At 43.8% G+C, this 22582-nt stretch overlaps 1 protein-coding gene across 2 annotated transcripts in view; it reads right to left on the reverse strand.

The window, feature by feature from the left end:
- The window catches only part of NFATC3 (nuclear factor of activated T cells 3), a 102744-nt gene extending 80712 nt beyond the window's left edge, over window positions 1-22032 (reverse strand). For both annotated transcript variants that reach the window (XM_004600578.2, XM_004600579.2), the window contains exon 1: window positions 21595-22032. In XM_004600578.2, the coding sequence (XP_004600635.2) occupies window positions 21595-21697 (103 nt within the window). In that variant the 5' untranslated portion in view covers window positions 21698-22032. The remainder of the gene's footprint in view (window positions 1-21594) is intronic.
- Between the last annotated feature and the right edge of the window lie 550 nt (window positions 22033-22582).

Here is a 22582-nt window from a genome sequence, read left to right on the forward strand (position 1 = left end):
AAAGGTGGGGGCTGGAGCGATGGCACAGCGGGTAGGGCGTTTGCCTTGTATGCAGCCAACCCAGGTTCAAATCTCAGCATCCCATATGGTCCCCTGAGCACTGCCAGGAGTAATTCCTGAGTGCAGAGCCAGGAGTAACCCCTGTGCATCGCCAGGTGTGACCCAAAAAGCAAAAAAAAAAAAAAAAGACAGTATAGCAAATAAAGACACTTGCCTTGTATGTAGCCTAACTGGGTTTAATTCCCAGCAGCCCACATGGTCCCCCGAGACTTGCCAGGAGTGATCTTTGAACTCCTAGTCAGGAATAAGCCCTGAGCACTGCCAGGGGTGGACCCCCACCCTCACAAAAGGTCTTACTGACAGTGAGGTTATCCTAAGGACCTTGAGCCATAAATTCATCTAAAACTTAAAATAATCCCAAATAACTCAATCTGACGGGACAGAGTAATAACAGTATAGCAGGTAAGGCATTTGCTTGTACACAGCCAACCTGGGCTCATGATCCCCTGAGCCCCACCAGGAGTGATTCCCTGAGCACTGAGTCAGGAGTATGCCCCTGAACAATGTTGGGTTTGGCACCCCAAAGAAGAAAAGAGAAAGAGGAAGAAGAGGAAGAGGAGGAGGAGAAGAAGGAGGAGGAAGAGGACGAAGAGGAGGAAGAGGAAGAAGAAGAAGAATAGCAATCTGAGGTAAGGTCTACTTCTCCAATGGTTTTCATGGTTTACATCCTTACCAAGCCGGCATACAACTCATCAGACATACTGGCATAATCCTTCCTGGTCATATCTTCTCCAAGAGCAGGCCTAGGTTAGTCATTGTAATGAGAACAGCATATTAATAGGTGGCTAAATCTGCCTGTAGTACGGTTGCCTGCTCCACCATAATACAGAAAGTCACATCAGAAATGGGATGAGTGGTTATCATTAGGCATACATAATATATAAAGCCACACTATATAATATATAGTCACATCATGAATGAGGTGAGTGATCTGTTACGCATAGTAAGAATAAGCAACTAATAAAACCTTTCTACCTTCCTTCCATATGACTAGCATATTCATATATAGTGACTAAAGCTATTATAGGCAAAGTCTGAGAAACCTCAATGAGGAACCTTTTCTTGGGCAGCTGAAACCTCTCAAAATGCTTCAGCACAAGAATTCAAGTGTTCGTGTATAACCAATACATCTTTCTCATATTGACAAGCCAGAAATTTAGCTATGGTTAGAGCCAAGCAAGGAGTGATAATTCACTCAATAGATGGGTCATTAGCCAAGTTGAAAAAGAAGCAGACATTGTTCACTGAGCCATTTTCTTAGAAGTCAGACTTGAAGAACAGGCAGTTTCCATGATTACACACACAGAAGCAAAAGCAATTGCAAAATTTCCTCACAATAGTTCACTACAGCTTTGGGCTTCTTTAGCACTTCTGGTGACAGATCAGGGTAGCAATCTCACTGTATGTTAAGCTAGCAACAGAGAATACAGAAATCCTCTACCCCTGGGGCTGGAGCAATAGCACAGAGGGTAGGGCGTTTGCCTTGCACGCGGCCGACCCGGGTTCGATTCCCAGCATCCCATATGGTCCCCTGAGCACCGCCAGGAGTAATTCCTGAGTGCAGAGCCAGGAGTAACCCCTGTGCATCGCCGGGTGTGACCCAAAAAGAAAAAAAAAAAAAGAAAAAAAAAAGAAATCCTCTACCCCCTAGCAATACACTTCATGCCCTTTATGACCCATGGGAGTCTAAATCACCTTCTTTGGGTAGATTCAACATCAAGAATTCTTTAGCTGCCTATGGTAAAAAGAAGCTTTTCACCAAGGACAAGACTTCTGTTAATGGATTTTCTTAGTCCACTATACGCCACATTTCCCCCCCTTTTTTAAGGAGAAAAATTTAAATAGACACCAAAAAAGATGCATAGATGACAAAAAAGTAGGTAAGATGCTCAAAGCATTAGTCACTATGGGTATACCTAAAACCATAGGAGGGACATCTGTTAGGATTGCTGAAACTAAAAACTGACCATTCCAGATGTTGATAAGGATGTGAAAACATGTACTTTCACTTCAAGCAGGAGTGTAAAACAGCCTTTAAAAATGTAAAAAAAAAAAAAAAAAAATGTTAAATGGAGCCCAGAGATGTGGTTCAGTAGGATTCCTGCCTTCCACACGTAAGGACTCAAATTCAGCACTCCTACATTGCTAAGTGATATTCTCAGCTCAATTACTTCTGCTGTGATCGCCAATTCCACAGTGCTCAATTTCCAGTAAATACCAACTAAATGTGAGGTCCCCCAGACACAGAAGAGTTGAATGTACATTTAAATGGTTGAATGTTTCAACCATTTAATTCCTAGGTATTTATCTAAGGGATATCCACAGGAAATAAGTACCCAGAAGGCCCATGGGTCCCCTCTTAGCAATACTCAGCCAACCTGGCTTGCACTTCAATGCAAGCACATGAGGATGTGATACTGTAGAGTTCTGTGGTGAACAGGGACCATGTGGTGCCAAGAACCAAACCTGGGTCAGTCTCATTCAAGAAAGGCACCTTAGGGGCCGGAGCGATAGCACAGTGGGTAGGGCGTTTGCCTTGCACGCGGCCGACCCAGGTTCGATCCCCGGCATCCCATATGGTCCCCCAAGCACTGCCAGGAGTAATTCCTGAGTGCAAAGCCAGGAGTAACCCCCTGAGCATCGCTGGGTGTGACCCAAAAAAAAAGCAAAAAAAAAAAGAAAGGCACCTTAAGGAACTATCTTTCTGGCACCCATATTTTTCTGTCTTACCCAGGTAGGGGACTCATCACACTGAATTCAGCTCAACTATAAGTTCTTCTCTAATCGCTCAAAATTAACTAAATGCTTTTTCTACCATATTTTTTGCTTCTCTAATAGTATACACTGCTGAACTTATTTATATGTCCAGTACAATAAACTGAATCACATTTGTTTTCCCGCTAACTGGAAAAAAGATATTGATACAAAATTTTATTAAAATGTTTACTGGTTAGGTTAGGTATATTCATTCGCTCAGCTAATGATCTTGAGGTCCCTTTCCATTGTGCACATTATGTTCCTGTCACACTTTCTCTTCCAAGTGCATATCCTTCTATTTTATATTTTAACATAGTTTTTTTTCCCCCAGATTAGTCTTAATTACATAAGTAAAATACTTTAAAGTCCTGAGTGAGTAGGATACCTGTATTGCATGTGACTGACACAGGTTCGATCAATGGTACCCCATGTGCTCTCCCATGCTCCTTCAGGAGTGATCTCTGAGCACAGACAAGAGTAAGACCTGAGCATGGCCAGGGTAGCCCCAAACACAAAAATACAAAACACAAATAAAACAACCCACACTTTTAGAAAGTATTTATACCCAATTAATTGAATGAGGATTTCCTGCAGTGGTCTCTGAGCACTGTTGGGGAGTTCCCCCTCCAAAAAAAAAAAGCATTTCTAAAACATGTTACTATTTGTTTTAATTTTTTTTTAATGCAGAATTAGTTTAACTAGATGACTCCAGTTTCATGTTTCTGTTATGTCTGTGTAACCATCTGATTTTACTAAAACACAAGGAAGACAAATTTGGTACCCAACATCCCACAACCCCCAACAGACACCAGGCGCACTATTCATAGAAACCTCCTAGCTGTATTTCATTCTTCCTATGCACTTAAATAACCTCTCATGTCCATCCTAAGAACTCTGATAAAGAGAACACGCACGTATCAGAAAAATGTAAAAGTTTACTTTTTAAACTTTCCTCAACTGCTAACACAGTGGATGTTTTGGTTGACCACCTCTTCCCTCCCCAGCAACTATTTTCTCCTTTTCCCCTAACAAATTTTCTTCCATGTTTCCACTGTTCTCCCATATAACCCCATGCTTCAGGGGAAGCAAACCACATCCTCTAGCCAAGGGATGGGCTCGGTTGGCTAAGAATACTTTCATCCGTCTTTACCAGTGACTAATTTAGGAAAGGGAGTGCAACCCAATTTTGGTCAATGAAATGAGAGGTTAAATTTGCTGTAGGCTTCTGGAAATGTCCTTCCTTCCTTTTAAAAAGGACCAGTGTCTGCGACTGGAGCGAAGGCACAGAAACCAGCCTTTTCCATTTCATGAGGCAGACTGGGTTTGATCTCTGGCATCCCACATGGTCCCCTGAACCAGTCAGGAATGATCTTTGAGTCCAGAACCAGGGATAGCCCTGACCATCATTGTGTGGCCCCTAAAACAAACTAAAAACAAAGGAGCAGTGTCTGGGGCCAGGGCAATAATACAGCAAGCAGGGCATTTGTCTTGCATACGACTAACCCAGGTTCTATCTACAGCATCCCATATGGTTCCCTGAGCACCAGCAGGAGTAATTTCTAAGTCCAGAACCAGGAATAAGCCCTGAGCACAGCCCAAAAACAATTAACAACAACAAAAAGTGTCTTTTCCTCTTCCCCTACCAAGTACAACAATTTTACATTAATTTTAAGCTAGAAAATACATTAATTTTTCAAATATTAATCACAAAATAGATAACAAAACGTCAAAATAAAATTTGAAATAGCTACTGGACAAAATAAAATTTGAAACAACTATTGGCTAAAATACACTTTGCCTCTATTCTGAAAAAAATTCTGATAAAGCTCAGAAATAAATGGGAACAAGTAAAAAGAAATAGGTAGCAGAGAAAAGGTCCAAAAAAGCAATACTGATCATAAGAAACAGCTGGGCGGGGAAGACGACTCAAAGGGCTAGAGTGCACACAGAGGCTCCACATTCGATTCACAGCACCACATGGTCTCCCGGGGAGCACCAGAGTGGACCTAGTGGCATTCAGTGCTGCAGAGCAGTGGTCCAATATCATGGGAGTGGTCATGGGGTCTCCCAGTAGCGCGTGGGAGATTACTCAAAAAAGAAATGGCAGATGGCAACTTGATAAAAGATGTGTGTCAGTGATAACATCTATGGAATGTAAAGCAGTTTTACTTGGATTCTAAATTCAAGGGGAAAAAAATGGTATGCATCTTTGGAATATGTAAAAGAAGCAAAAATTTTAACTTAAATAACTTCTAAACTACCATTAACATTTTAAAAATCTAAACTTTGGGTCAGATAGGTAGTACAAGGCGTAAGGCATTTGTCTTGCATGCTCTGCATATGGTTCTCCAAGTGGCTGCCAGGAATGATCCCACTGCACAGAGCCAGGAATAAGGCTTGAGCATAGCTGGGTGTGGCCCCAAAATAAAAACAAACAGGGAAGAGAAAAAAAAAATACTGCCCTAATCTAGCATTAGGATTTTAACAAATTTAACTTTGGTTCAGAAAATGATTATTAAGGAGTTTGCCTAGCATGTGGCTGAGTCCATGACCCTGGTCTTGAATTCTGATACTGCATAAGGTCCAGCATGGCCTCTAGGCAGAGTCCAGAGTGGATTCTAAGCACTGCCCACTGTGGTCCCCCCAAAATCAATCTGAACTTTTCCTTCATTTAGGTTTCGGGCAATTTTGATGAAAAAACTTTCAATTCTGAACCTGAACACAAAATCTGGCCTACGAAAGTCACACATTAGACCCTAATGAGGACATGGAACAGAGTTGACAGAGGACAAATCCTCATTACTTAAAATTTAAGACATCACTTCCTGACTTTCATCTCCTCATTCATCTTCTCAAGGAAGCAAAGTGAAGAGAAAAAAAAAAAAACACCTTAATTTGGAACTAATAGCTGTAAAGTATCCTCTATTGGTCTGGCTGTCTCATTTTAACCACTCAAAACTTAAAAAGTGAAAAGAACACTTTGAGCATTTTAAGCCCAAAATCAAAAAATCTACTCATAGGAACAAATCTGTAATTTGTAAATTCTGGCTCAGATATGTTTTTATTCCATTTGCTCACTAGGAGTCTTGCTTTCACCAAAGGAAAAACTAAATATTTCTGTACTTAAATGTTTTGTGGAAGTAGTGAGCACAGCAGAAGAGCCAAAGAAATAGCACACAGCAGAAGGACGGGTTCATTCAATCACAGCACAGTATGACCCCACCCCAGCTCACAAGTAAGGACCACCAGAAGTAGGAGTAGCTACCAAGCACCACCAAATATGACCCATAAAAGAACCAAAAACTAGGCATAGTAGAGGAAGCAGAAGACATGGCTCAAACATAGCATCCACGCCTCTTGTGTAAATATCTGAGTTCAATCCCAGGCACCTAAAAAAAAAAGTTTTTTCAATATTTTAAAGACAGAAGAAAAAAACCAAATCAGAAAACTATATATAGAGTTCAGAATTTCCTGTTTCTATCAAACCAAACCCATTATCACTTGTTTCCTAGGGTATAAAATGGAAATGGTGGGCTGGAGAGATAGTACAGTGGGTAGGGCCCTTGCCTTGCATAACACTGACCCAGATTCGATCTCAGGCATCCCATATGGTCCCCCAAGCCCTCCAGGAGTGATTCCTGAGTGCAAAGCCAGGAGTAACCCCTGAGCACTGCTGAGTGTAGCCCCCAAACCAAAATAAATGAAATGGAAATTATCTCTGTAGGTTATCATAAGATTTAGAGATAATGTATATAAAAATAATGTATAATAAACATTAAAGATAATGTATCAAAGTATGTATATATTTAAAGATAAATGTCTTAAATATAACAGGTTCAATAATATAGGAATACGTTTTTATTATAAATATAAACAAATACAGGAACACAAATTTTAAAAAATTACAAAGATAATCTAAATTATAAACTAAGGCCAGGGAAAGAGTTCAAAGGTCTGGAGCATATGCTTTTCATGCAGAAGACTCAGGTTCAATCCCTGGCACCACATGGTTCCCCAAGTAACTCCAGGTGTGCCTTCATCCCCCCAAAAGTAATAGGCTACAAAACAACTCTAGAATTTACAAGCAGAAGTTAAGCTTGTAAGTTTACAAGCAGAAGTTAAGCCTGTAAATTGTACAGAAAAACAAAAGAGCAACTTACAAAAAAACTAAAGTCAGAGGTCCTGGGTCTGTTTTGCAACTGATTAGTTAAAATGACTTTGGGCTAGCTGGGATGACTCAATGGTAGGATATGGCGAGGCATGTGAGAGACTGATTCAATCCCTAGCACCAGAAAAATAAATAACACAAAATAAGGTAACATAAAATGACATGACTCTGGGCAAGTCAACTTGTTTTGTTTGGGGCCGTATGTGGCTGTGCTCAGGGCTTGCTCCTGGCTCTGTGCTCAGGAATCAGTGCTGGTGTGCTCAGGAATCAGTGCTGGTGTGCTCAGGAGACCATAGGGGTGCCAAGGAACAAACCTGGGTCAGCTGTGCACAAGACAAGTGCCCTACCCACTTACCATCTCTCCGGCCTCAAAGGCAAGTGAACATTTTTTTTAATTGAATCACTGTGAATTACAAAGTTAAAAAAGATATTTATAATTAAGTTTCAGACATGTATTGTTTCAACACCATTCTTTCACAAATGCCCACTACCCTCCACCAATGTCCCCAGTTTCCCTCCCAACCCGCAGTCTGCCTCTGTAGCAGGCACATTTCCTCTCCCGTGCTGTAGTACTGTCCCCTTCCCTAACTACCCCCCTCAACCCTACCCCAGCGCCAAGCTTCCTACTGAAGACCTTTCTCCTGCTCTTCATTTCTATAGGGCAAGTAAACCACTTGAAACTAGTATTCCTCTCTTCTGAAATAAACCAGTCAGAGGTGGGAGAGATAGCTCAAAGGGTGGAGTGCTTGCTTTGCATGCAGGAGATCCATATTCAATCCCCAACACCACAAGTTCCTGGAGTGATCCCCAAGCACTGAGCCAGTAGTCTGAAAAGCAAAATAAATAAATGCACGGATTAGCCCCAAATTATTCAATACTTTTATTTATTTATTTTCTGGGGGCAGGGGGTGTAGTTTGGGCATATTGACCATGCTCAGGGCTTACTCCTGACTCTGTGCTCAGGAATCACTCCTGGAGGGCTAGGGGGACCTCATGGGGTACTGAGTATCAAACCTGTGTCAGCCGTTTAAGGGAAATGCTTTATCCACTGTATTATCTCTCAGCTCCTATTCAGTATTTTAAACTAGCAAAGTCAATTACCACTAGACATGTATCTAAAATCAGGTACTGGTTCAGTACTCTTCAAAATAACTTTAGCTCAAGACTGTTAGAAAACACTGTTCATTCAAAATGGTGGAGGAAAATGTTTCATACTGGGATTGAAAAGTGAATAATGAAATTAAGGATGATGGATCTGAGGCAGGGAATGAAAAACATGTTCACACAGTGAGGGATATGAAATAGGTAGAGCAGTCCAAAGGATGAACCCAGGGTTTGGAGTTTCTGCCTTATGAGCATATGGTCACAAGTTAGATTGCCCGATGTCCTATATACGCCAAGCATTATCTGTTGGACCCTAGAAGTTCTAGTGCCTGTGATCCTGGTACCACAAGCAATTTCTGGCTGTACCATGGACAAACGTGTATACATCACAAAAAAGAGGTATGAAGTCATCAAGTACCACGTCAAAAAAGATGTACAAATGCCAAGGCCAAGAAGTGAGACCATCTGGAAAGCATGTGTGTAGCCACTGCATTAAACCCCAGTAAGCACCACAAACATAATGTGAATGCCATGACCAAGAGTGCAAGTCCTGGCAAGCAAGCACATGCAAGCATCTCAACTAAAGGAACGCAAACTTCAGTGAGACCTTGATTTGATTGTGTAAACACTGCAAATTAATGTGCAACCCTCAGTCACCACAACAATACTATCATCATCAACAACAAAGAATGGGGCTGGAGTGATAGTACAAGGGTTGAGGACCTTGTCTTGTCTTGAATATAGTCAACCCCAATTTGATCCTCTGTCCAGCACATGATCCCCCAAAGCATCTCAGAGTGAGCTCCAACCACTGAGCCAGGAATAAACCCTGAGCACCATCAGGTGGGGTGCCTCCCCAAACCAACAATGAAAGGAAGGGGAAAGGAGGATAAAAGAATTAAATATATTTTAATAAAAATTAATTCTTATTTTTCTAGGGGCCATATCCAGTGATGACTGGGAAGCCAAGCCGTGCTAGAACCAAACCCAGGGCACTGAACATGCTAGGCTTGTGCTCCACCGGTAAATATGACTTGAAAAACAAGAATATCTCATGACCTCACAGTTTTGATATAATCAGAACTATGAAACCATTTCCTAGAGCTGGCTTTTAACTAAGGTAGTGACCAACAATTTTTAATACTATATAATACGGGGAAAATGTCAGTAATGCCACAGAATGAAGGTAAACATTTTTAACATGAATTTTCTCAATTTTTAACATAAAAATGCATGTGCTAGGTTAAGACAATATATTAGTCTTGGGCTGGGGCTATGGCTTACTGGTAGAGCACTTTTGAGGTCCTGGGTCCAAATCCAGGCACGTTATGGCTCCCAAGCACCACTAGGAACAACCTGGACCATCAATCCAGGAATAAGTAGTTCTTGAGCACCGGGGTATGAGGCCAAAAAGAAGGTCTATCTTATTCTATATCATGGTCAGGAAAGGTTTCAAAATTTTCATTATGGAAGTTCCTAATATAAAGTAGAGAGCATTGCATGGATCCATAAATATCTGTCATCTAATGACTACAATTTCCAAATGTCAGTTTTCCCCAGAATTCCCTGTTTTTTGTTCTCGTTTTTGTTAAAAAACAAATTTCATTTGGAGGTTTTTGAAAGGGGAAGAGAGAACGGGGAGTAACACGCTCAAGAGAGCACAGGCTTCTTCAATGGTGGAGAGAACCCCTACATACATCCCAGCATTAGATATGAAGGCATGAAAGTTCACGTCTCAAGAAGGGAGATGCAGACACTACATGTGCTTGGACACATGGTCACAAGCAGCACATGGGCTCAGGCAGTATATGCGCCTAAATGCTCTGTTTATCAAGCAATCTTTGTTAAAAGTGAATGTTTGTTTGTTTGTTTGTTTTGCTTTTTGGGTCACACTCAGCAATGCACAGGGGTTACTCCTGGCTCATGCACTCAGGAATTACTCCTGGCGGTGCTTGGGTGACCATATGGGATGCTGAGAATCGAACCCGGGTCGGCTGCGTGCAAGGCAAACGCCCTACCTGCTGTGCTATGTTTTTAATGTTGATAATAGAAGTTCAAGTTTCCCAATATGGATGTCTTTCAAAAAAAACTAGAAATTGAGTGCCTGTTTGACCCAGCAATACCATTTCTGGGAATATATCTGGGAGGGCCAAAAACACACAGTAGAAACACCATCTGCACTCCTATGGTCACTGCAGCATTTTTCACGATAGTCAGAATCTGGAAACAACCTGAGTGCCCAAGGACAGACAAAAGGATAAAGAAAAGAAACTATGGCACATCTACACAATGGAATACTATGCAGCTGTTAGGAAAAATGAAGTCATGAAATTTGCCTATAAGTGGATGGACATGGAGAGTATCATCCTGAGTGAAATGAGTCAGAAGGAGAAGGACAGATATAGAATGACTGCATATATATACATATATATATATATATATATATATATGAAGTCTAATATCCATGGCCAGGGAAAACAGGGGTTAGTTCAATGGTTGGAACTAGCCACAAGTGTGTGGGGGGCTCAGGGTAGGTAAGACAGAGAAGAGATCAGTATGACAATATCTGGGAATGATCATGCTGGACAAGATCTGAGGGTTAAAAGTAGGTAATGGGATATTCTTGATAACCTTTCAAAAGGCGGGGTGGGAGAGAGTGGGGGGGAGCAAGTACCTGCCATAGAGATAGGCAGGGGTAGGGAGTGATGGGAGAGAACCAGGGAAGACTGGTGCTGGGAAGTGTACACTGGTGGAGGGATGGGTTTTGAAATACTGTATGACTGAAATCCAATCATGAATAGCTTTGTAAGGGTCACAGTGATTCAATAAAAAAAGTTAAAAAAATAAAAAAGACCAAGTTTCCTTAAAACACTTATGTTACAATAAAAATTTTAAAAGAGGGGCCAGAAAAATAGTACAGAGCTTAAGGCACTTGCTGTTCATGAGGCTGATGCCAGTTTGATCCCCAGCACTCCATATGGTCCCTCAAACAACGCCAGAGGTGATTCCTGAGCACAGGGCCAGGAGTGAGCCCTGAACATTAGCTGAGTGTGCCTCCCCCAAACATTTTTTTAAGTAATACATAGAGCCAGAGATAGTACAGTGGGTATAGCAAGCAGCCAACTGGGGTTCACTTCACAGCACCACATATATAGTCCCTGGAGCACAGCCAGTAGTGATCCCTAAGCTCAAAGAGCCAGAAGTAAGTACCGAATACCAATGATCATGGCTAAAAACCAGGGAGTTGGAGGTAGTAACATTTTGGGCTCAGTAAGATGGTACAGGGGTGAAGTGTTTGCCGTGCATGTGACAAATTTCAGTCAGATATCCAGCACTGCACAGTGCCCCAAACACTGCTAGGAGCAACCCCAAAAAATAAAGCCTGTAAGCATCACCAGGTGTGGTTAAAATCCCCAAATAAACAAAAAGAGTAACATAAAATTTTCTATTTCCTCAAAAAAGGCAAGATTAAGGTTCAAGAAAGAGCTCAACTGAGGGGCTGGAGCGATAGCACAGCGGGTAGGGCGTTTGCCTTGTATGCGGTCAACCCAGGTTTGATTCCCAGGATCCCATAGGGTCCCCTGAGCACCGCCAGGAGTGATTCCTGAGTGCAGAGCCAGGAGTAACCCCTGTGCATCGCCAGGTGTGACCCAAAAAGCAAAAAAAAAAAAGAAAAAGAAAAAGAAAGAGCTCAACTGAGTTCATGGTTTGTATGTGGGAGGAATGGGTTCAAGCCCAAACCCCTGACTACACACCCTAACTCTTCTCCCGCCATATTGTCCCCTAAACACCACCAGGACAACCCGAGTACTGCCAGGTGTAACCCACAAAAACTGTTTAAATTTTTTACTATGGAAGTGTTTTAACATATTAAATATATAGACTATTATAATGAACTCCCATATACACATTATCTAGCTTCAAATATTATTTTTCCGGACCTTGCCAGAAGAAGATTCAGAATGCTTGGAGAGGCCACGTAGTCCAAACTCCAGGTATTATTTGAGTCTTTTAAGCTATCTTCCCAGCCCAAGACTCTTTTCTGGGATTGGGGGAGAGGGCAGTGCTCAGGGGTCCAAGCATAGCCGGGGTTGGAGAATATAAGTCATGCACTCCAGTCCTTGACGCCATCTCCCTGGTACATAACTCAACAACTTAATGCCCTTGCTTTTATCCTGAATACCATTGTCAGAGCTATACTGAAAAATATTTACATCTAAATATAATCCAAAAGCTGTTAAATAACTGTTCTGGTCAGTTATTAACTTCTTAGAAAAATGCTTTTAGGAATATTTTTATACAAATTAACATTACTTAACAAAATTGGAAAAGGATAAATCTAAAATTAACTAATTTCAGAATTCATATAGTCCTAATTTTCTTTTTTTTTTTCTTTTTGGGTCACACCCGGCGATGCACAGGGGTCACTTCTGGCTTTGCACTCAGGAATTACCCCTGGCGGTGCTCAGGGGACCATATGGGATGCTGGGAATCGAACCCGGGTCGGCCGCGTGCAAGGCAAACGCCCTACCCGCTATGCTATCACTCCAGCCCCTATAGTCCTAATTTTCTAATGAAAGTAAGTCAGTTTTTTTTAATCAATACAAAATTATAAACAGGAATCTACCAAATACAAAAGCATTGAAAACTTATTTTAAAATATGCTGAGCACACACTTTGCATGCAGTAAGTTCGAATTTGATCACTGCTGAGTACTGCATGATCTCCCAAGCACCTCCACAGTGACACCTGAGATACAGAACCAGGTCAGCATTACTGGGTGGATCCCTGGAAATGATAAGTTAAATTATAATATTAAAACTCTCACCACAGCTGTAACATAAGACAATGAAACTACATTTTTTTTTCTTTTTGGGTCACACCCAGCAATGCACAGGGGTTACTCCTGGCTCATGCACTCAGGAATTACTCCTGGCAGTGCTCGGGGGACCATATGGGATGCTGGGAATCTAACCCAGGTCGGCCTTGTGCAAGGCAAATGCCCTACCCACTGTGCTATCACTCTAGCTCCTGAAACTACATTTTTTTTTTTTTTTTTTGCTTTTTGGGTCACACCCGGCAATGCACAGGGGTCACTCCTGGCTCTGCACTCAGGAATTACTCCTGGCGGTGCTCAGGGGACCATATGGGATGCTGGGATTCGAACCCGGGTCGGCCGCGTGCAAGGCAAACGCCCTACCCGCTGTGCTATCGTTCCAGCCCCTGAAACTACATTTTTAAGTACAGAAGAATCCTTGGAGTTACTTCTCCAGAGTACCTGATTAACTAGAGCTACTATGTAGAGCTACATTATTACTATGTAATAATGATTACATTTTATCTACCAATACACAGATTCTTAGGCCACAACCAGCAGTGCTCAGGGCTTACTCCTGGCTCTGCACTCAGGGATCATTCCTGGTGGACTCCAGGGACCAAGAGGGTACCAGGAATTGAACCCAGGTCAGCTATGTGCAAAGAACGCACCATATCTGCAATATAATCTATGTCCAGCTCATCCTACACAAATTCTACAGGTCCACTAGTTCCTTCCTTTCTTTTTCTATTCTTTTTTGTTTGTTTGTTTATTTTTGGTTCACACCCAGTGATGCTCAGGGGTTATTCTTGGCTCTGCATTCAGGAATTACTCCTGGCAGAACACAGGGGACCACTGGGGTGCCGAGAATCAAACCCATGTTGGCCATGTGCAAGGCAAGTGCCCTCCATTCCACTATCTCCAGCCCTTCCAACTATTCCTTTCTTCTAAAGTTTGCCAAATTCCAGCCAACAGGTGAAGAGTCATACAATTATAAAAATAATACCAAAAATGTTGAAGTATGTAGACTCATGCTATGTTTGGGTTAAAATTATGGCTGTTAGAAAAGCTTCTCCTGCTTGTGACTCTAACCTCCCTGAACAAACTCACTCTTCTTAAATTCCACTGTTACTTGAACCTCATATGGCATGCCTGGGCAAATTTGATGACTTGGATTGTTTTAGAAGCAGGGCTTACTGCCAAGTCGGCTGTCTACTCCCCTGACCCACCAGGACAGCTTTAGACAACACCTCCCTTATTTATGTTACTGCTCTGAGCAGTCAAACTACCGCTTACTATCAAATGAGACTCAATCGACTCAGGTTTCCCATCTCTTCAGAGTAATGCTTCACTGTAATAATAAAGCTTCCTTACTCCACCTCTTATTTAAAGTAAAACATCAACACACTCATCTACTACTCAGTAATAAGGAATTTAAAGAACAGATTAAACTTCACAATTTAGAACTACAACTTAGCATCTTTTAAAGGTTTCCCTTTTAGGGTTGGAGCGACAGCACAGAGGGTAGGGCGTTTGCTTGCATGCAGCCCACCCTGGTACGATTCCCAGCATCCCATACGGTCCCCTGAGCACCACCAGGAGTTAATTCCTGAGTGCATGAGCCAGGAGTAACCCCTGTGCATCGCTGAGTGTGACCCCCCCCCCAAAAAAGGTTTCCCTTTTAAATATCAACATTTTATGGTTTTCTCTGAAGAAAACTGAAAAAAATCAACATTTTCTTACCAAAAATATTTTTGTTAAAACACCTCATTTAAAAAACAAAACGCAAAAGCAGAACCTATGATTCGCCTTCAAAATTACACATAATTTTAGGCATTTTAGTTGCCACAGAAAGACAAGTCATAAATAAGATGATTCTACAACATAACCTAAATTAGTACTTTAAATGCTTAATTTACTAGACACCCCAAACTTTCTTGGTCATGCACATAATACCCAAGTTTTATTTTCATATCATAATAAATTACTGTATTACTTCTGCTAGTTATGTAGAATATATCTCTTCAATATTGGCCCACTCAAGCAAATCGATGAACAATGGTAAGACAGTGCTACAGTGCAATATTGGCAAATAAGAAAAAAAAAAAAAGCACAGGCAAAATACTGCTCTTACAATGATAAGGTGGTTTTTGTTTGTTTTTGTTTTTGGGGTACATTCAGTGGTGCTCAGGGCTTACTTCTGCACTCAAGAACCATTCCTGGTGGTGCTCAGAGAAGCACAGTGGACACCGGGAATTAAACCCAAGTCAGCCACGTGCAAGGCAAGCACCTTATCTATTGTACTATCTTTCTAGTCCACAAAGATGAAGGGCTTTTTTTTTTTTTGAGGGGGGGTGGGGGGAAGTGGCCACCACACCCAGAAATGCTCAGAGATTACTCCTGGCTCTGCACTCAAAAATTAGTCCTGGTGGTGCTCAAGGGACTATACGAAATGCAAGGCAAGCACCCTACTTGCTGTACTGTCACCCAGGCCCCTCACAAAGTTTTAACAAAATGATGACTAAATTTTCTTTCTTGATTTTCCCCCTCTCAATTTAGTAGAACACACTGATGAATAATTTCCACAACAAAATTTTACAAGTATTCCCTGGAGCATCATCTACCCCACCAAGAAAAGTACCAAAGAAATAAAGTATTAAATTATTCTTCCAAGTAAAATGGTGAAATGTGTATTAATGACCCAAATACCTAATACAGTCTTGATACACTCAAGTATAAAGAAATGGGTGGTATAAGAATATGGTTCAAAAGCAATCAAGCCTCCTTCAGAATACCTGAAGAGCTACATAAATACACCATTGCATTTTAACAAGAAACCATACAAGCAACTTCCCTTTTTCTCATACTAACTTAAATATTCAATTATACCTACTTAGGTTAGTAAAACATCTTTCAAATCATCTTCCAAAGATAGTAAACTATCTTTCATATCAGTCAGTAGCAACTTAAAAAAAGGTAGGAGCAAACTGGAGAGAGCGTATAATGGGTAAGGCGCTTGCCTGCCTTGCACACAGATGACCTGGGTTCAATCCCCAGTATCCCATATGCACTACCAAAAGTGAGTGATTCTTGAGTGCAGAGCCAGGAGTTACCCCTGAGCATCACCAGGTGTGACCCAAAACAAAAACCTGACCCCACTCAATCCCAGCACTGTATATGGCCCCCAGACTCTACAAGTGATACCTAAGCACTGCCAACAGTAAGCTCTGAGCACCTCCAGGTGTAGTCCAAAAGCAAAATAATTTAAATTAAAATTAACAAATAAAGATGGGTGCATTGGTGATGGGTGTTGTGTTGCAATTATAAGCATGAAAAAACATTATTAATAGTACTGTAAGCCACAAAACCTTAATCAAAAAATCAATAAAATAAAATTAACAAATAAAAATAGGTAGGAGAGACAGTACCAGGGTTAAGGAGCTTGCCTTGAATACAAATGATCCTTGTTTAATTCCCAGCACTACATAGTTCCCCAGCACCACCAGGAGCAACCTCCAAGTAACAGAGCCAGAAGCAGCCCCTAAGCACTACCAGGTGTGGCCCCAAAACCAAATTGTTTAATAAACAAAATAAAAAACAACAGTAGAGGGATCAGCAATAGCACAGTAGGCAGGGTATTTGCCTTCCACGATGCTCAATTCCTGGCATCCCATATGGTCCCCCAAAACTACCAGGAGTAATTCTTAAGTGCAGAGCCAGGAGTAAATCCTGAGTATCACTGGGTGTGACCCAAAAAGCAAAAAATAAAATAAATAAAAATCCAAAACAGTAGATAATATACAGTACTGCCCACATTCCTCCACAGCAACTCTCTTCAGAAATAAAATCAATATTTAGTAATGAACATGGTACTATAGCACTGTCGTCCCATTGTTCATTGATTTGCTCGAATGGGCACCAGTAACGTGTCTATTGTGAGACTTGTTGTTACTGTTTTTGGCATATCAAATACGCCACGGGCAGCTTGCCAGGCTTTGCCGTGCAGGCAAAATACTTCAGTACCTTGCCAGCCTCTCCGAGAGGGACGGAGGAATCGAACCCGGATTGGCTCCATGCAAGACAAATGCCCTACCTGCTGTGCTATCACTCCAGTCCAGTAATGAACATACCTTGAGAAATTTTGAATTTGAGAAAAGTATTAATAAAACATCAAATTAGATAGAGTCAATCAAGACACTACAAGAGAGTAATGCCCCCCCCCCCACCTTTTATTCCTTTTTGGGTCACACCTGGCAATGCTCTCAGGAATTACTCCTGGAGGTGCCTGGGGGGATCAAACTCAGATTAGTTGCATGCAAGGAAGATGCCCTACCCACTGTACTATTGCTCCGGCCCCAGAGCAATGCCCCTTATAATAGCAAATGACACACGTGTGAAGCATTAAACATTGATTTTGGCTTGGTTTTGTTCTGGCTATACCTGGTATTGCTCAGGGATTGGCCACTCCCAACTTGGTTAATGGGTGGCTCCCAAGGGCTGGATGCCTGGGATTGACCCTGGACCTCATGTGGTGCCTGGGATTGACCCTAAGACTCATACATGCAAGACAAGTGCTCCAGTCCACTGAGACATCTCTTCAACCCTAATACTAATTTTCTTTCATTTCATTTGTGGGGGAAGTGACACCTGGAGGTACTCAAGGGTCCATGCATTGCTAGGATAAAACCTATGAGCCCAGCCTGGAGCAATAGTACAGGATTCGACCTCCAGGACCACCTGTGGTCCCCTGAGCATAAAGCCACGAGGAAGCCCTGAGCACAGCTGGGTGTAGCCCAAAACCAAAACCAAACCAAACAAAAAACCTGTGGGCTCCCACATAACAAAGCACATGTTTTGAGGAATCTCCCTGGACACTAAATAGCAACTTAAAATTTTCTATTTACTATTAAAGTATGTTTTCATTTTAAAGCTAGATATTAAGTAAACCAAAGTTTAAAAGTGGCTTCCCCCAGCCCCCACCCCGCTTACAAGGGATGCCAGACAGAGCTTAGCACTGAAATTATGCTTAAGACCTCACATTAGGTGCTTCCAAAATAACTGAATCATTTCAGACAGGTCCTTTCTCATTAAGGGCAAAGCTGTCATAATCACCCTGGTGATTACCTGCAGCACCAGTGCTAGAACTCACCTTGAGCTACTGAGCCATTTTCTGGGCCCTCAATTTGATGTTTGTTTTTTATTCGGGGGCATATCTAACTATACTCAGGGCTGACTCCTGGCTCTGTGCTCAGGGATCACTTCTGGCAAGGCTCAGGGACCATATGGGGTCCTGGGAACTAAACCCGGGATGACCACATGCAAAACAAACATCTTTTTTTTTTGCTTTTTCGGGTCACACCTGGGGATGCACTCCTGGCTCATGCACTCAGGAATTACCCCTGGCCGTGCTCGGGGGACCATATGGGATGCTGGGAATCGAACCCAGGTAAGCCGCGTGCAAGGCAAACGCCCTACCCGCTGTGCTATTGCTCCAGCCCACAAGGCAAACATCTTAACCTGCCCTAGTATCTTTATCTAGCACCTTAATTTTTAACTGAGGCTGGGGCGGGGCGGGGGGGGGGGAGAGCTCGGGAATCAAAACTAGCATAACTATATTTTTTGGGGGGGTAGGGTGTTTGCCTTGTAAGCTACAGACCCTGGCCCTATCGTAGGCATCCCATGTGATCCCCAAAGACTTCCAGAAGTGATTCCAGAGTGCAGTTTGTGAGGGAAGTAGGAATTAACCCCTGAGCCTATTCAACACCCCGCCTCGACACCCCCCCAAAAAAGGACATTCACTAAATTCAACTTCCTGGTTTACCCTTAATTTCCATCAAGTCTTTAGAGAAATAGAAAGCAAATACAGCCCAAAATTATCAGGACCTGCAGTCTTACTGACCTGCAACCCCTTCAATCCTATGGAAATGACCAAAGACTAATAAACTGAAATAAGTTCAAAGTCAGTGAGCACTGACTTAGAAACCCTAAGCAGTATTTATTCAATACTTCAACAAATAATGAGCACCTACTCATTGAAAGGCACTGTGCTAAGCACTGACAATACAATTATAAATGAAATCTAGGTACTATCCCTGCCCTCGTAAGAGTTTCCATTCCATGAGGGAAAAAGAACCAAAAATAAGGGCACACACTGATAAAACCCAATAGTGATCCAATAACACGTTTTGTCTACTATTATCTTAAAAAGCATAGCCAATTTGTCTATTTCTTTGTGGGGCTTTTTGTTTTTGCTTGGTTTCTGAATCACACCCAGCAGTACTTAGGACTTTCTCCTGGCTCTGTGCTCAGGGATGATTCCTGGCAAGCCTCAGGGGACCATTGGTGATGCCAGGGAGTGAACCTGTGCAAGGCAAACACCCTACCCACTGTACTACTTTTGCAGTCCTGTAATTTGTCTATTTAGTTCCTTCAAACTACAGATTCATAATTATAAGCTTATTAAAATGAAAAACAATTTTGTGAACAAACCATCTTAGCTCTGAATATATAACACATTCTTCTCAACTGTATTTAAAAATTAATGCTAGGTGTTCATAACAGCAAATGTCCACCAACTGATGAATAGATAAATGTTGGGTTACATACATACGCAATAAAAAATTACTCAGTCACAGAAGACTGAAGTGCTCATATGGATAATAGCAAAATCATGTCCACCGAAGGAAGCCAAATACAAAGGTCACATGCTGTGTAACTGCATTTATATGAAATATCCAAAATATGTAAATCCACGGAGAAAAGATCCCATGTTAAAGAATAGAAAGCCAGGAACTGGAGGAGAGGAAGGGAGAATATAGGGGGGTTTCCTTACGGGTAGTGAAAATGTTTAAGAAGTTGATAGAAATGTGGTTGCACAACATTGTAAATGCCCTAAATTCCATGGAATCACTCACTTTCAAAAGGTTTATCTGTATAGCATATTAATTAGAAAACTTTTTTTAAATTCGCTACTTGGATATTTTAAGGTGGATTTTTTATAAACTTCAATTGTAACTGGGATTTCAGTTGTAAACCAAGCTTCCAACATTAACTCCTTCTATTTTAATATCAAATGGTGGGGAATTCTTGGTTTTGTTTTGATGGCAAAAATAATTTCTTTAAAAGCTATTCTCAGAGCCTAATAATCTCTCCTTTAAATGTTATTCGACACTTATATGTACATACAATTCCTTGCTACATGATGACATTCCTTTATTACTCATATATTTAGCCAACATCTGTATTTATTACTAGTAAGCATAGAATGTGCCCTAATCAAGCATATACACAATAAAAGTTTGCAGACATCATCAACTGTTTACTTCCGTATAACTCATTTCTTTTTTTAGGTCCCAGTCGCCTAAGTTCAACTTAACTGCTACCCTTTCAATAAATGCCACTTAATTTTTTACTTGTAATTCAACAGGCACCACACACCGCCCGCCTCACAGCTTAGTTATATGGGTCATGTGTCTCCTTCTCCCCTCATTTCCCAAGTTTTTTGAGAGGCATGACATTCCTTTTACATCCCTCAGAACGCGACCAAGACCCTTCCAGCACCTTCCACATAATAAGTGCTCAAATGGTGTCAGCGGAATTGAAACAAACGCAGCCACCAAATAACGACTGTAAATTATTCATTATGGTAAAGAAGCCATGGACCATATAAACTGGTAAGACAAGTACTCCGCGTTTGGTGGTATTTCAGCGCGCGCTACGGAACCGTCTGCGGAACATCACTTATTCGTGTAGGAGCACGAAGCAATCCACCTAATACCGGGAGAGAAGACCGAGGCATTAGCCTTATCCATCTCCTTTCTGAAGTTCTCCTGCATACGTAATAGGGAAACTGAACTTGATGAACCCCAGTATTCCAAACCAGGTCACAGGAGAGCTGCGAGTCCCCAGCCAGCCCGCTGCTATTTCCTGATTGGTCTGACCTCCACGCCTGTGATGGTGTCCAGCCCTCCGCTCCCCGGCCCGCTTCAAACATCTTACGAGGCGGGCTCGTGCTCAAAATAAAAACCGCTCTCCTGCACTTTCAAGGGCAGTTGCAAAGAGGCACCCCACTTTGGGGTTTTTCATCTTCCCACTTGTGCTCAAGGAAAAACAAAAACAAGCCGGTCCTCGGCACTGGCCCGTTAGAACGACGCTTCGAGTTCAATGTGGGCCACACACCGGCCCGAGTGGAAGTGACCGCGACAGCGCGGCTCTCCCGGCAGAGTCGATCGAACGCGACCTGCGCCGAGCCGGAAAGCGGTCCTCACGCGTCGCCAACGCGCATCTCTGAACTGCAGCTTTTAAAGCACCCGGCAGAAGAGCCGAGTGGGCTCACACCTCCCGGCGGCAAACGTTTCCTCCACACAGCGCTTGGCAGAGCAGCGACAAGCAGATGCCCCTCGGGCAGCCGCCTGCCGCGCGGCCTCCGAACCCCCGGGGCGCCCACCGGCCACAGGCGTCCCGGAGGCGAGTTGCCCACTAGTTTGTTTCCAGCCCTGCCCCGCCGCCACTTCCACGTCGCTGGGAATCCACGCGCCTTCGCAGGCCATTTAAGTCCGCTCGCCACACAGCCGGTGCGACCCGCCACCGGGACCCGGCACCCCCCAGCGCGGGACCCAGGGAGGGGGCGAGCTCGTGCGAGCAGAGCGAGGGACCGGCGCTCCCGGGTCCGGCCCGGCCCGGCACCCACCTGCAGGCCGCGAGCCCGGGGGCGGCGGCGCCGGCGCCCCGTCCTCGCCGAAGACGAGTTTGAAGTCGAGCTCGTCGTGGGCTCCACAGTTTGCAGTAGTCATCGGCGTGGCCCAAGGTGCTGCGGCTCCTCCTCAGGCGGCGGCAGCGACGGCGGCGGCGGCGGCGGCGGCAGCGGCGGCGGCAGCAAGAGCTCCTCAGCGCCGCTTCATGCCGGGCCGCGCTGGCCGGGAGGTCGCAGCTTCGCGGCAAACTTTCCGGGCGGGGACCGCAAACGCCCAGAGTTCCGTTCCGAGCTCGAGAGCTGGCCACGCGCCGAGCCGCACCAGGAGCCACTGCCAGTCGCGCTAGTGCCTAAGCCGCCACGGTCGCCTCAGCCAACATTCCCCGCCCCCCAACTGCCGCCACCGCCGCCGGCGCGCTCCCGCGCCGTTCCGCGCGTCCGGCCCCGCCCCCTGCCGCGCACCCAGCTGACCGGCCGCCCATAGGCCACTGGAGCGGCGGGCTAGCCCAGAGGCCCCGCCCGCTCACCGACCCACCGCGTGACTCCCGCCCCCGGAGAAGGAAGTCACGTGAGCACGCGCCGCGCTAGCCCCGCTGCCTCTTGGGAGTTGTAGTTTGGGCCGGAGTCCCCCCTCAACTTCCAAGCCAGGGCCCGGCCACCCGGATGTCGGGCCGGTAGCTTTCTCTGAAGAGATTAGAAACCCACCGCCCGCCCGTCGGCCAGTCGGCCGGTTTCTTTCTTTACTGGGCGGAGCTCACGTCGAGGAAGACGCGCTGCCGTGCTAGGGTTACGTGGGTCCCTGACTCGCGGCTGCACGGCTACTCCTGACAGCTGGGTTGGGGGGAAGAATCCGGGTGACGTGAGCGCCTCTGCCACCTCAGCCCCACCCCTACTCCCACCCTTAATGGCGGAGTCTCGAGAGGGCCGAGTTGGGGCGAAGCCGGTGATGGAGCTGGTGATGTAGCGACAGACCCAGCCCTGCGGG

The sequence above is a fragment of the Sorex araneus genome, chromosome 8 (assembly GCF_027595985.1).
Source record: "Sorex araneus isolate mSorAra2 chromosome 8, mSorAra2.pri, whole genome shotgun sequence".
NCBI classification, from domain to species: domain Eukaryota; kingdom Metazoa; phylum Chordata; class Mammalia; order Eulipotyphla; family Soricidae; genus Sorex; species Sorex araneus.